Raw genomic sequence first — 13,204 nt, 5'->3', positions numbered from 1 at the left:
CCAAGCCTCCTTGCAGGGTCAGCACAAACAGATGGGCAGCTAAAACTAATATGGTAGCAGACTGGAAACAGTAGCCCAGCAGAAGTGAAAGCTTGTCTGGGCCCTCATTTCAGGCAGTTGTTGAGCCCAGTTGCTCCATTGCTTACCAGTGGTAGACAGAAGTGCTGGGGCGAAAACCTCTGTCCCAGCCCTACTGTTAGCTTCTCTTCCATGTTTTTCACCATTACTTTCTTGTGAGGTACCTGGAAGTGCTGTGTTTCTCCTGTTTCTGCAGCAATCCCGGCTTATTTTCCAAGGGGTCCTTGTGACACCACATCACCCTTTAACTTCGATGTGTTTGGGCTCCTGAGAGAAGAGTCACCACATGTGGTTTAGGCATAGAGGGGAAGAGAAGGAGGAAGAGAAAAAAAGGAAAGAGGAAATGGACACAAGGAAAATAAAGGAACCCAGGTATAAATCATGAAGCATTTGCTGAGAGTGTGATAACATCGTACCCTAATGGTACATTAGAAAATCATTAAATTCATTATCTCACACTTAAAATTTTAAACAAAATTAAATCTTCTGATTTAAATCAGTCACGAACTAGGAAATGCATTCTTAAGAATGCGATCCTTTTAAAGGCATTTTATTCAAGTTTGGTTTATCAGTATACTGATGAGGAGCAAATGTGCCTTCTGCAAATTATTCACATCATGAAATCCTAAACAGCCCTGCCAAGACCTGGTGATAAGCTGCTATAACAGCAGCTTGGGGTTTGAGAAAAGCACTTGCCTTCACACTCATGGCAACAGGTGACCTAGTGGTAATGACATCATTAACACATTTCACCTTTTTAAGCTCTCCCTCTGGTGTTTTACTTATACTAGTTTATGGAGGAATCATTTCATTTTGGTGTTTCAGCTCCCTTGTGTTCTTAGTGGTATGTTTAAGAAAATAAACAGAAAAGTGGAAGGATACCATCCTCTGGGATATATGATTTGGAAGGAAATCATGTGATTCCATCAGCAGATTCAGTCTTTTATGAAGAACTTGGGAATTTTTATAACAGACCAGAGAAGACTGCAATCAGACCAGATAAGACTGCAATTCCCTTCAGGAACTGGTAATACCCACGTTTCAATAAGAAGTTATTGGGTACTTGCCACATTTTTTAACAGATTCTCCAGACAGATGTTTGCTTTTCTTATGCAAATGTAGGTATTTATATTAAAAAGAAAAAAAAAGAAAAAGTGTCCCATTTCCTTATTTGACTGAGTTCCACGGATTCTTCATATGCATGCACAAGGAACCTTTGCTACTGTTGTGGCTATGTCTCTATGTCCTTTTCTATGGACATTTTAGGGTGCTGATTCTTCAGAAAATATTACTAAATGAGTTGTTTACCTCTTCTTTTCAAAAGCTATCATTCCTACATGCCTGTTCTTTTATGATGTAAATACAAAAGAATCTATTTAACAAGTGTAACAATAACATCCTACAACTGAGATTTTTGTTTACAAAAACATTTGCCCCTGATAACTTGCTCCCTACAGCAACGTGAAAATAAAGCTATTAACTCCTGAAAGTTATTTAAAACAAGGAAAAAAAAAAAAAAAAGACAACCCCAAGTTACTGGTAGCAGAGCCTATAGCAGCAAACAGTACAGTATGTGGGAGCATTTCTGAACCCAAGGGGGCCAGATTCCATCTCCATTGGCAGCAGCTGGATGTTTATCACTGAATTCAAAAGCATCAGGCTTTTTTTCAGGCTCCCAGACTGAAAGAGGCTTTTAGATGGGATTTGTGATGAATATCCAAACAAACCTGAGTATTTGACACCTTTGTTATATTCTAAATACCTGAACACCACAACAATACAAACCAGAACTGGGTTGTCTCCAGAAGAGAAAGAAGTAATTGCTGTCTTCAACTACCTAATGGGAGGTCACAGAAGATGGGAGACAGACTTCACGGAGGTTAAACACAAGACAGAAGGCAACGGACAGGGGTTGGAACAAGGGAAATTCCAAACAGCTAGTAGGAAAATTTGTGTCCGTCACGGCACTCAAAAAATGAAACGTGTTGTCCGAGGAGGCTGTGGAATCTCCACCCTTGGGGATGATCAAACCTTGGCTGTACATGACCCAGAGCAACCTGATCTGACCCAGGGAAGGGAAAGGAATCTGTTCATTTTTGTTTTTCTTCTGCAATAAGACTCATGTTGACTTGTATATTGTTTGAAAACAGCAAAACAGTGCAACAAAACTTGCTAATAAAATGGGGTTTAAAAATATTTTTGTTGTTATAGCTAGTAAAATTAAATGTACCCTGTGATTGTCCACACCAATTATCTCTGCTTAGGTCTTGTCTTCTACTGTTGGGTTTCCTTTTTTACTGTACTGGGAAAGCAGAAGCAGCAAGATCAAGTCCACATCAAAGGAATGAAACCAAAAATTCTATTTATGGTATGATTGTGGTCCTCAAGTCTGAATTTAGATTATTCAGAAGAAAATTAACTCTATCTCAGCCAAAACCAGGACAAAGCTACTAAGTCTATTCTAGTCAATTCTTCACATGGCATAAACTTGTGTAGGCCTAGCTGAATCAAAATGGTGTTACACCAATTTGTGCATGTCAAGGATCTGGATTTATTGCACTGATATAGGAGTAGGTGCAATTCTGTGTTCTTGGTACAGAAGCTGGCTGAAGCCCATGAACACACAGGTTACAGGTCCACCAAGAAGCTACTGGAGGGCACAGACATACGGCACATTCACTGCTACGGTGGTTTTGCCCACTCTTCCTATTTCCAAGGCAAATACGAGATGTTCTGTACCTCCATCACCAGGCAAGCTACTTCCTTTGTGGCTAAAGTAGGGGTAGGTGTTCCAAGCTAGCTCCTTGCAAGCTGATCTTTAAACTAATTACTGGCCATTTGGTCATTAATCCATACTTTTTCAGGTTCAGTGTGGGGAAAAGACAGTACCAGAAAAACCTTTACAGACTAGAAAATAAAACAAATCCTTGGACTCCAGGAGCTTAACAAGATGACCAAATGTTTTGCATTGGCATCTCTTGCTCTGGTCACACCAAATGCCACCACACCTCGAGAGGCAATCACCTGCTAAGTTTCATTGCTCTTTTGACACATGCTTCATACTTCTGCATCTTCCCTGGGATTTTTATTTTACTAACTTAGACCAGGTAGTAATAAACAGGACCTTCAGTACAAACAAGAACATTAATTCTCCTATGCGATGGTAGACTGCTTTAAAGATAAAACTTTTATAATGCAAGTTAAGAACAGCAGTGAAGATCCTGGTTTACTACAAGTATTTCGGTTTTTGCACTGTATCAAGTGTACCTCCATCATTTACTTCTCCACCTGTCTACAACACTGAGGACAGTCCCTTACAGCAGAAGGATGCTAGCCATGTTTTGGATCCCTCTCTGCATACAGCAGATAATCCAGAAGACAGAGGAGTCCTTCCATTGGCTGTGGTATGTTCAGTCCTCTGGGATTATCCTGACATCACAAGAGCCACCTGAAGTATGAAGGAACATCAAAATCATTCTTACGACAACTACTTTATAATCACAAATGGGAATGTCCTGCCTAGCTGACTTTTCACAGAGCATAATCTATAGTTGGAGAGTTTAAGTGCCCAGGATAAGGGACCATGTTTTTGTATTTCACGAACATTGCGAAGTTAAAGATTTTATTTAGAAGAACTTCATATAAAAGAAAAATAGTAAATGGCACATCATGTAATTGCTATTTATTTTCATAAACATGAGGTATTTCAAAGTGCTATAAGACGCAGCACTAAATGTACATCGTTGGAAGAAATTAAACACAGAACTTTGCAGTTACCCAGTTCTATGCACCAAACATTAACAAATACATTAACTGGAAGAAACAGGCTAGGAAAAGGCATATATAGTAAATTTCTTTACAAAAGTTTCTTAGTTCAAAAAAGTGATAAAGTAATATCTACTCAAAACTTTCACAACTCATTTTCATACGAAAATATAAGTATCAAATTTAGTTATGTATCAGCATCATACTAAAGTATACAGGCAATGTAAGAATTAGTACAGTACATAACAGAGATTAACAATATATTTGTATACAAAAACATGCTCCTCAAACATTGAGGTATTACAGTACTTAGGTATGAACTTCCAGTCTAATACTGGCAGCAAAAGCCACCTCATAACCCAAGACATGTACAAAAGGCAAGTGTGTAGATGGTATTTACAGAAAATTCCCACAGGGGCACAAAATGGCAACCCCTAAAGTAACATCTGTTAGAACATAAGCACCATAAAACTTAGGAATGAACATTTTAAAACTCAACTAGATGTCATCAGCAGCTCCAAATGCTCACAACAATAAAAAAACAAAATCCCCACCATCTACAGTTCTTAAGAGGAAAAACAAAGGCAGTCCATTGTTGTTTGGTAGTCTTGCAATAAACTCCTTGCAAGAACATCCATTTGCTCCGTACCCGGATAATATAGTTTGTCGATTACTTCAGGAACTGGATTGAAAGTAAAACCCAACATTCTTAACGTCAAAAAACACAATTTTTTTTTTTTTTTAAGAATCAAAAATGTGCAAAGTGGCAACGACTGTCCTGGTCAGCCAAAACAAAACAAAACAGTTTAGCAAGTCCGCTTGTATTCTATTTTCTTTAGCAATTGCTCTTGTCTGGCTCGCAATTTTTCCTTTTCTAGCAATAACTTCTGCTCCTCTGCTTGAAGGGAATGAACGTATTCAGTGGCTTTTTTCAAGATCACAACTTTTGCAGCTTTCTCATTTTTAACCAGTTCTGGAACATGGTCCCTTAGTGTGAGGAAACTTGACCGTAGATCATTACGCCGCTGCCGCTCCAGGATGTTATGGTTGCGTCGACGTTCACTATCCTCTGAATCAGAGTTTCGAGGACTTGAACTCTTAGACTTTGGTGGGATTGTGGGTTTCACTGGACGGGGCACCTCAGTTTTTAACTTTTTCTGTGGTGGAGCCTCTTCACTCTCCATGTATGGAGAAGGAGCGGCATAATTATGCTGCTGGTGAATTGGTGCGCAACGCTTTAAAATCAGCTCATTCTGCTGTGTCCTGACTGATGGAAAAGTGGTATTTTTAGGACGCACTGTGATAGTAAGGGTGGTAACAGCCTTGGAGGAGGAGCGTCTTTTCTCCACTGTCACAACATCTATTTCTTCCTCCTCTTCCTCCTCTTCCTCCTCATCTTCATCATCTTTTGGTAACAGAAAATAAACGTTATTCTCACAGAAAATACTCCAAACAAGTATCAACTCAGATGTATTTATTGACAAAGTATGTACAGTAAAAGGAGAAATGCAGTAACTGATGGCAAAAACAGGGCGTGCCTACCATCTGCAGCCAGATATAGATCTGGTAAAGTATGTAATATACATGAAATGACTGAAAAACAGTGTTTTCTCCAAGTTTATCATGAACACTTTGATTAAGTCGAAGTGGAGCTACCACCCACATAACTGCAGCAACAGAAAAGAGATTTCAGGCAGAATGTATGTATTTCAGATGGATTTGTACAGCTGTGGTACAAAAGGCACGCCCTGTGCCACAACACAGCCCCTGATTGCTAGAAAAGCAGCCGGAAAACGAAACAATCGCTGGATTTGTTCTGAGGCAGAAGGTGAAGTTGCTCCAGCCGGGGACCCTTTAAGACGGCGCTTGGTGCACTGCCAAGAAGACAGCTGTTGGAAGTGCTTCCTCACCCAAAGCTGTCAAACCCAACATTAAAGGGACAGTAGGCTTTGAAACCGGTACGGATCACCAAGTTTATGGAGATATGGTCATACAGACCAGCTGATCTACACACGCGAAAACGCGTTTCAGCCCAAGTGGGCTTCTCCGCAGACACGCACACGAGAGATGTGGGGCATTTTAGGGTCTGTCAATGGAAGCACTAATGTCTCACTAGTCTCCTTCAGACTTCCCAAATCCCGCCTAAAGGCACACATGTCCCCCGGCTGACAGTGGCAGCCCGCTCTGATCAACAGCCCCACAGCTCCGACACCGCCGCTGGCGGGTGAGTGGCTGGCCACCACAAGGGGCAAGGAGGCAAGGCAGCCCCACGGCGCTGCTGCCGCCAGGTCAGGGGCGCGGCGCCCGCCCGCCAGACCCCACCGCTGCCGCCTCTCCTGCTGCCGCCTGCCGGCCGCCCCGGCCCTTCACGAAGGTGCCGCCGGCGGGGACAGAATCGGTGCACAGCCCAGAGCCAGCGCCACCACTCCCACCCCTCCCCTCTCCGCCCCGGGGACGGGTCGGCCGCGTACGGGAGAGCTTACCTGAGTCGCTGAGGGTGTCGTCCCCAGAGCTGCTGCTGGCTCGGCTGTCTCCGGCGGGGCGCGGAGGGCGGCCGCCCCTTGGAATCCCGCCACCCACCGCCACCGCCGCGGCGCGGCCTGCCGCTGCCTCCCGCTTGTTGACGGGGAAGGGGAAGACCACAGCGGGGTCCACGCACTCGGGCACGGCGCCTCCTAGTTCAGCGCGGCCGCTGGCGGTGGCGGCGGGGCTGCCCGTAGCGGCGGCCCCCGGGGGAGGCGGCGGGGCGGCAGCAGCAGCGGTGGGCGCCTTGCCCTGCAGCTTCTCGCTTACTGCCCGCTCCAGCTTCTCGCGGGCGGAGAAGCCGCTCCACATGCAGTCCTGGATGATGATGGAGTTGAGGTTGTTGGTCACGCCGAGGCCAGTCTCGAAGAAGTCCCCGCCGTCCGAGCCGCCCCACAGGTCGGCCTCCGGGGGCAGCAGAAGCAGCTCGGACGCCCAGTCCAGGGGGTCGGCGGGACGGCAGCCACCCAGGGCCGCCCCTCCCCACGGCCCCGGGCCCCCCCCAGGGGGTTGCTCCTGGAGCCCGGCCCGGCTGGGAGACAGCGGAGGGGTGGGCAGCAGCTCAAACTTCTTCCAGATGTCCTCCCCCGGGGGAGCGGAGTCCGGCCCGCACAAATAAAAATCATCTTCGTCCGGGTAGAAACAGGGCTGCAAAGAATCGAACTCGAGGTCTGGGTTTTTACTGACCATTCCTGGCATTACGGGTCCCTCCTTGCTGATCCTTGGGTCGGGCAATAGTTTGAGAGACAGGTTTTATGGGTATTTCCAAAGGGAAGGCGAGGTTCTCCCAAAATCTGAAACTAAACCAAAAATACAAAAGTACGAAAAATTAAAATACGAAGGAACAAACAGACATGAATGCGACTCCCTCTTAACCGAAGGAAAAAAATAATCCCGTCATTTACAGCAAGAAAGGGGGAGCCTTTTGCAAGTTGAGTTAAAACCGCCTCTCACACACCTTTCCTCCCGGCTTAAGACACTCGGAGCAGGGCAGTCAGGGAGCACTCCCGCAAGCGGGGCTTCCCGCCACCTCGTCAGGCCGCAAGCCCGGCCGCGGGGAACCGCTGGGTACCGCGGGGTGCGGAGCCTCTCCGGGCTTCCTGCCGCGCATAGCACTCGCCTGCTCTCCCCGAGCTGCTGCAGACGCTCAGAACGGCGGAATAACTGCAGGCAGATGCGAGGCTTTGATACCGTAATCTCTCCGGAGAGCTCTTTTAATATGCCAGCTAAAGTGGAGGAAGTTTACTCCTTTTGTCGTCTGCGGAGCGGTGCAAAGGGGAGAGAGGGAAGGATGCAAAAAAGGGGGCGGAGGGGCTCTTTGCAACTTCGCAAATCACCAGTTCATTCACTCAAAGCGAGTCAGAGAAATCCGCACAAAACACAAGGCGGGGAGGGGGGAGGGGGGGCGGAGGGGAGAGGAGGAGGGGAAATCCAGCAGCAACAGAAATCTATCAACCTTATGTAATAATCTCACGCACAAAAATGCATTAAAACCAGCCCGGAGCCACCAACAAAGCCTCCTGAATTGCCAAGAAGGTACGGGAAGTTTTTCTGCCCCTTTTCCCGGTGCAAGACAAGAGCAGCGGGAAGGCTGCAAGGACAACAACTTTGAGCGTTCTGCCGCTCCGTGCACTAGCAGCTCCTGCACAGCCCCAACTCTCCAGCCCCCTCGCCGCTCCTGCATACATGCTGCTTGCCCTTACCTCGGCCGGACCCCCCTCGCTAGCCACGGCCGCTCAACCACAGCTCCATTCCTCCTCTGAGACCTCAGTTGCATCAGACATTAAAAAAATAAAAATGACTGAAAGTCCGAAAAAGACATTCAGCGTCTCCCTTCCGCTCGGTTACGGTACAGCGAACGGAAAGGGCTCTGCTGGGTTCGCAACAGCTGACGCTGAACCGGAGACCAAAAACGGGAGGGAAAAAAAATCCATTACAAGCCTTATGATGAAATGCACAGAAACGAGCCCGGCTCAGCTGCGCTCCCTGCCCCGCCCCCTGAGCGCCGCCAGTTATTGTACATTTTTCTACTCGGGAAATACATTAAACCGGTTAAAATGCAAAGCAGTAAAGAGGCCCCTACAAAACAGAGGCGATCTCAGCTCGACAGCTCCAAACCAAAACACAAATATCCCCCAGGATTTTCTTCTGCTCACTAAACGCCCCATTCGCGCGCCGCAGTGCCCCTGCGCCTCCTTCCCCTTCCCACCCTCCCCAGTCCGACAATTCGAACGCGATAGGGAATTGTATTTATTTGATTGGGGTTTTTGTCCTGCAGCCCAGACCCTGCAGCTTCCTCTTCTTACCTCCTTGGTGCTGGTGGTGGGTGTTGCAAAGGGGGGAGGAGTGGCAGGGGGGAGGGGAGAAAAAAAAATAAAATAAAATAAAAAAAAAAAAAAAAGGGCAGATGATCTTGTATGTTGCACTTTCTTGAGCGTCAGCCTGCCCGGCCCCCGTGGCTGGCCCGAGCCGCCGCATTCACCCCGTGCTTGCAGACAGATGACTGTCACTGCCGCGCTTTGAAGCTGCTGGATATTATTAACCCCCCAAAAAGGCATTAAAAATAAATAAATAAAAAGGGGGGGGGATAAAGCTGACACAGCCGGGGACGGGAGCATTAAAAAAACCCAGTGCCCAGCGAGCGCAGCTAACCCCACCCCCTGATTTCCATACAAGCAGGGAGGTGCCTGGCATTTGGCGCCAAAAGCCCCATTCGCTCTTTATTCTCGGCGATCACAGCAAGGTCCCGCTCCCAGTGCAAACCCGCCCAGCCCGGCTCGGTCCGGCCCGAGGCGGGGAGAGGGGACGGGACAGCAGGGTGCCCACCCCCCGCCCCGCTCAGCGCCGGCCCGCGGAACCCGCCGCGTCCGCGCTCCCTTTGTGTCACCCCCGCCCCGCGCCGACCCTGCCCGAGCCTGGGGGTAAACGTCCCCTCTAGAAGAGCGGTGACCCCGCGGCCACCATCTCCCGCGGAAACACTCGGGGCAATAAAAGCATAATGACAAAAAAAAAAAAAAAAGAGGGATAAAGGAAGTGGCCGGGCAAGGGAGTCGCTTCCACTCGGGGCTTTGTAAATAAATAACCCTGTAGCCGTCGCTTTCCCTCAGGCGCGCGGGCTTGCACGCCGTGCCCGCGCCCCCCCGCTTCCCCCCTCTCCGCCGCCCGGCCCGGCCCGGCACGGCACGGCACAGCGCGGCCCGTCCCGCGGCAGTGCACAGCCACACTGCGGGGCTCCGCCGTTCCGCTGCCGATGGCGACACCTTGCGGAGGGCCGGCGGGAGCGGCGGCGCGGCGCTCGCCCGGCGCCCCCACGCATCCCCCCGGCGGCGGGGCACCCACCGCTCTCTCGCCTCCTTCCCCCGCCGTGGCGGGGCCGGCCGCGGAACGCGACGCGACAGGACGGGAGCGCGGCGCTGTCCTCGGCGGTGCGTGGCCGCGGGTGCGATCAGGATCCCGATCAGGGCGCCGCGCGGGGCGGTGCCTACTCGCTCATAGGCTGCAGGTTGAGGCGGGGACTTGGGCGTCGCTCGCAGGAAAGCTAGTAGGGGCGCGCGGCCGCTTTGTGTGCGGTGGAGGGGGTGTCGGGGGCGGGGTGCTGCCTCCTGCACTGCCCGGCCGGCGGTAGGGGCGAGCCTGCGGCCTTCGAAACTGGCGGCTGCGGAAGGCACGACCGGTGGCAGCGTTAGAAGAGGGGGAGGCGCCTCCCGAGAAGGGGCAATAAGCCCTTAGAGCGGCAGGGGTAGTCTGCAGGCCCCTTCACCTCGTCCCTTCGCGGGGTTTTGGGCCGGCTGTGTCGGAAAGCCCTGCCTCTCGCATGTAGTGATACCCCCTCGCCTCCATGTCACACCTGGCTGGCCAAAATGTGGAGGTTCCTTCAGCCTTCCAATGTCCTGAGGTGGCCTCGGTGCCTGGTGTGGTCCTGACCCTGGCTAGTGTCCGTGGCAGCAGCAGCAGGGTTGGCTGGACACCTCGGAGCAGGCTGGCCTGTGGCACGAGGCTGCTGGAGGCAGTAGCTGGTGGCAGTAGCTAGCTTCCCCCTGCAGCCCGTGGAGGTTGGGCTGGCTGAACAAATGAGACAACTGGTTTGAAATCGCCTTAGCCAAGGTAGTGAGCTTCTGCTAGACTGCTTCCACAGCTTGGTCCTGCCTACTGGCATGGAGGTAACTGGTTGCAGTTTTGCTGAGGAGCAGGAAGAGCACCTGGAAGGCAAATTCTCTACCAGCGGTTCTGGGCAAGCACGACTCAAGCAGGGCACGCTGAAATTGACTTCTAGGTAGTCTGCTATGAGTTAAAACTTGGCTGGGGGGTAATAGGGGTAATAGCTGGCAATAGCTGAGGAAGGGGCAGCTTCTGCTGGGCATGCAGCCACCCCTTATGGCAGAAAGCTGGAGAGATTTGTGAGGGCAGGCTTGCCTGAAGTTAGTGATTTGGCCTCCACTCCTCTAAAGCACTTTGGATTCAAGACAGGGGAATTCATTGATTAGCTAATGTGTGCTCAGTACTTTGAAGATGTGAGATCTTACGAAAGCCCTAAGCTTTATTAATTTCTGTTTGGATTATTTGGCTGGACAAAAAAGACGTGGGTGGCTGGGATTTTTCCCCCCTCGAATTTCAGTAGCCTTGAACAGGTTGCAGCTTGTGAAGAGACATGAACAGTTAGTATGTGTCTTGCTGAATGTGTGAACAACTTATTTATACTCATCAATCGAGGACTTTCCTCAAATTAAGCAATTATATAAGATTTGCTCCTTTAAAGTAACCCTTTTAGTTTTTCACATTTGTTTAATGTCTTTATACATGCAAATACTGATATATGCATACTTTGGACCATGGCTGTTATCTGATTTATTGTTAATTCATTATTAATTATCAACTAGATTTTCTCAGCAGCCTCTTTAAACATTTTCCTTTTTACTTCGTATGTATATGTGTGGAGATAAAGCTATCAACTTCTGTGGAAGTTGCGCTGTGGTGTGTCACGTCTTTTGTAGTACCTTGGACGAGAATATTAATGAGGGGTAACATTCAAGGTAAAGTGTTTAAAGTAATTTTCAGCCAAACAAAAACCGAAAGCCCCATTAAAGAAGAAATAAAATACAGTATACTGAGAAACGTTGCTGTTTATGAGCACTAACTCTGTTTCGGTAAAAAAATCTTTTAAAACCCCAGATCTATTGCTTTGTCTTGTATAGTTGAGAAAGACATACAAAACATTGTGCAAAGCTTTGGCAAGACTGCACCAATCTTTGTGCTGACACTTACTTCAGGCTATTTTATCAGCATTTGTTTGTTTGTTTTTTTTCTCTGATCCCTTCTGTCCCTGAAATGACATATAGCAAGAAGCGTCAAGGCAAATGGAAGCCTGAAATTACTTGGGGTTATTGTGAATTTGTTATTATGTCATTTCACTGAAAAAAAATGGGAATTAAGATGTGCTAATACTTAACATATATAACTGGGTCCCAATATACACCAGTTTTGTAGTAAATATTTTAAAGTATTGTTAAGAATTTGCTATCTGGAAAAGCAGAAAAAGAGGTATAAAAGGTTAAAAGATACTTTTTGCATATACACTGGTAAGAGTCTAACTAGATCCTATGGTTTTTAATTTGGCCTAACGATGAGCCTGACAAAGCACTGTGCTGAGCTTGGATGTACACACCTGGACATAATACATGGGTGAGTTACTGGTGTTCAGGGATACTGAACTTTTCTCCCTTTATTGATCCATTAAGGAATGCTGTGTAAGGCAAATTTCTGTGGCCACACGTATCTCCCTTTTGCCCTTACAGCCTGTAACTACTGAGATCAAAAGAAGCAGGACAGTATTATTTGATCCATGTGCAGTTGTCTTCCTCAGAGGCACCCGAACTTTAGCACAATTTTGAGTTTTGGTAGTCAGAAGTAATGTATATACTCTCATAATTCCATGTTAAATTGTAGAAAAGGTTTATAAAGGCTTTCCTTAATCAGGGAGGAGGTGCATGTTCTGAGTGCACTTGGCAAAAGCAGGACAGAATTGGAACGATTTATCCTTGTTCTGTCTCAACCAACAGAAACGACGTGAAACTTTCTACATAGGACTAGAAAGGCTGTAAGTATAAACACTCATAGACCTGGGATTTTTATTTGTTTGTCTTAAACAAGGACCTGATATACTACCTACTAGCAGTAGTAACATTTTCAGGTGGATTAAATGTTTGGAGGTAGCTGTTAACAGTTACAGAGGCTGCCAGATTCAGAGCAGCAGATTTATTCCAGCATACCTTTCATTAAACTTCTTAGGTAGCTGCACTGTTCACTGCTGTGTAGCTGCTGAGTGTGAATTATCTGAAATATTTCTCTTGACACTCTTCCTGAAGGTAGGGTGGTATTACATTTACCCTTATTTAGGTGACACAGGATAAGGGACTTGCCCAGTGTCACACATGGAAATTGAAGCAGATGTTCCCAGTACACTGACTGTAACAGTCTGCGGTAGCTATTACTTTCCCACAAGCTCTGGCAGAGTGCATCTTTGTTATCCATTAAGATGAAAGAATAGTGCAGCCTCTTAATTGGGTAACTGGCTGAATGCTCCACCGCTAAGTGTTCCTAGATATATCAGAAACCATCCTTCAGTGCAAGGAGCTTTCTTCCTTCTGTGCCTTCTGTGCACATTGTTTCTTCAAAAGCTATTGGTCAGACCAGCATTTGTGTACTAGTCTTCGCCCTCAGCCTCTTTTGTAGCTGCTCAGAGAGCACTGGAAGATATTCATTAAAACCAGAAGGGACTAGAAATCTATTTTTTAGATTTGGCAGAAGCTGATAGCAGTTGCTCAGGAAAACATCCTACTTG

At 47.7% G+C, this 13,204-nt stretch overlaps 1 protein-coding gene across 2 annotated transcripts; it reads right to left on the bottom strand.

The window, feature by feature from the left end:
• Positions 1–3,745: 3,745 nt before the first annotated feature.
• On the bottom strand, positions 3,746–8,719 carry MYCN (MYCN proto-oncogene, bHLH transcription factor). 2 transcript variants are annotated; one of them, XM_061351167.1, is made up of 3 exons: positions 7,323–8,719; positions 6,327–7,166; positions 3,746–5,248 (listed from the first exon to the last, which is right to left on the bottom strand). In XM_061351167.1, the coding sequence occupies exons 2-3, from the start codon at positions 7,063–7,065 to the stop codon at positions 4,650–4,652; spliced, it is 1,338 nt and encodes a 445-aa protein (XP_061207151.1). In that variant the 5' UTR covers positions 7,066–7,166; positions 7,323–8,719; the 3' UTR covers positions 3,746–4,649. The 2 variants fall into 2 exon arrangements, with proteins under 2 accessions (XP_061207151.1, XP_061207150.1); XM_061351166.1 differs by having other exon boundaries at positions 6,327–8,719.
• Positions 8,720–13,204: the final 4,485 nt, after the last annotated feature.

The sequence above is a fragment of the Neopsephotus bourkii genome, unplaced genomic scaffold, assembly GCF_033783945.1.
Source record: "Neopsephotus bourkii isolate Nb327-2 ecotype Australia unplaced genomic scaffold, CSIRO-AGI_Nbou_v1 NB_565, whole genome shotgun sequence".
Classification (NCBI taxonomy): Eukaryota; Metazoa; Chordata; class Aves; order Psittaciformes; family Psittacidae; genus Neopsephotus; species Neopsephotus bourkii.
The sequence above is the reverse complement of the archived record's forward strand: the minus strand, read 5'-3'. Positions and strand labels throughout refer to the sequence as shown.

What these genes read in the sequence shown, in the direction of transcription:
- MYCN (XM_061351166.1), bottom strand. Translation starts at nt 7,065, where the DNA reads ATGCCAGGAATGGTCAGTAAAAACCCAGACCTCGAGTTCGATTCTTTG. An exon ending in CGACACCCTCAGCGACTCAG is followed by an intron (nt 5,249 to 6,326) that starts GTAAGCTCTCCC and finishes TGTTACCAAAAG; the next exon opens with ATGATGAAGATGAGGAGGAA.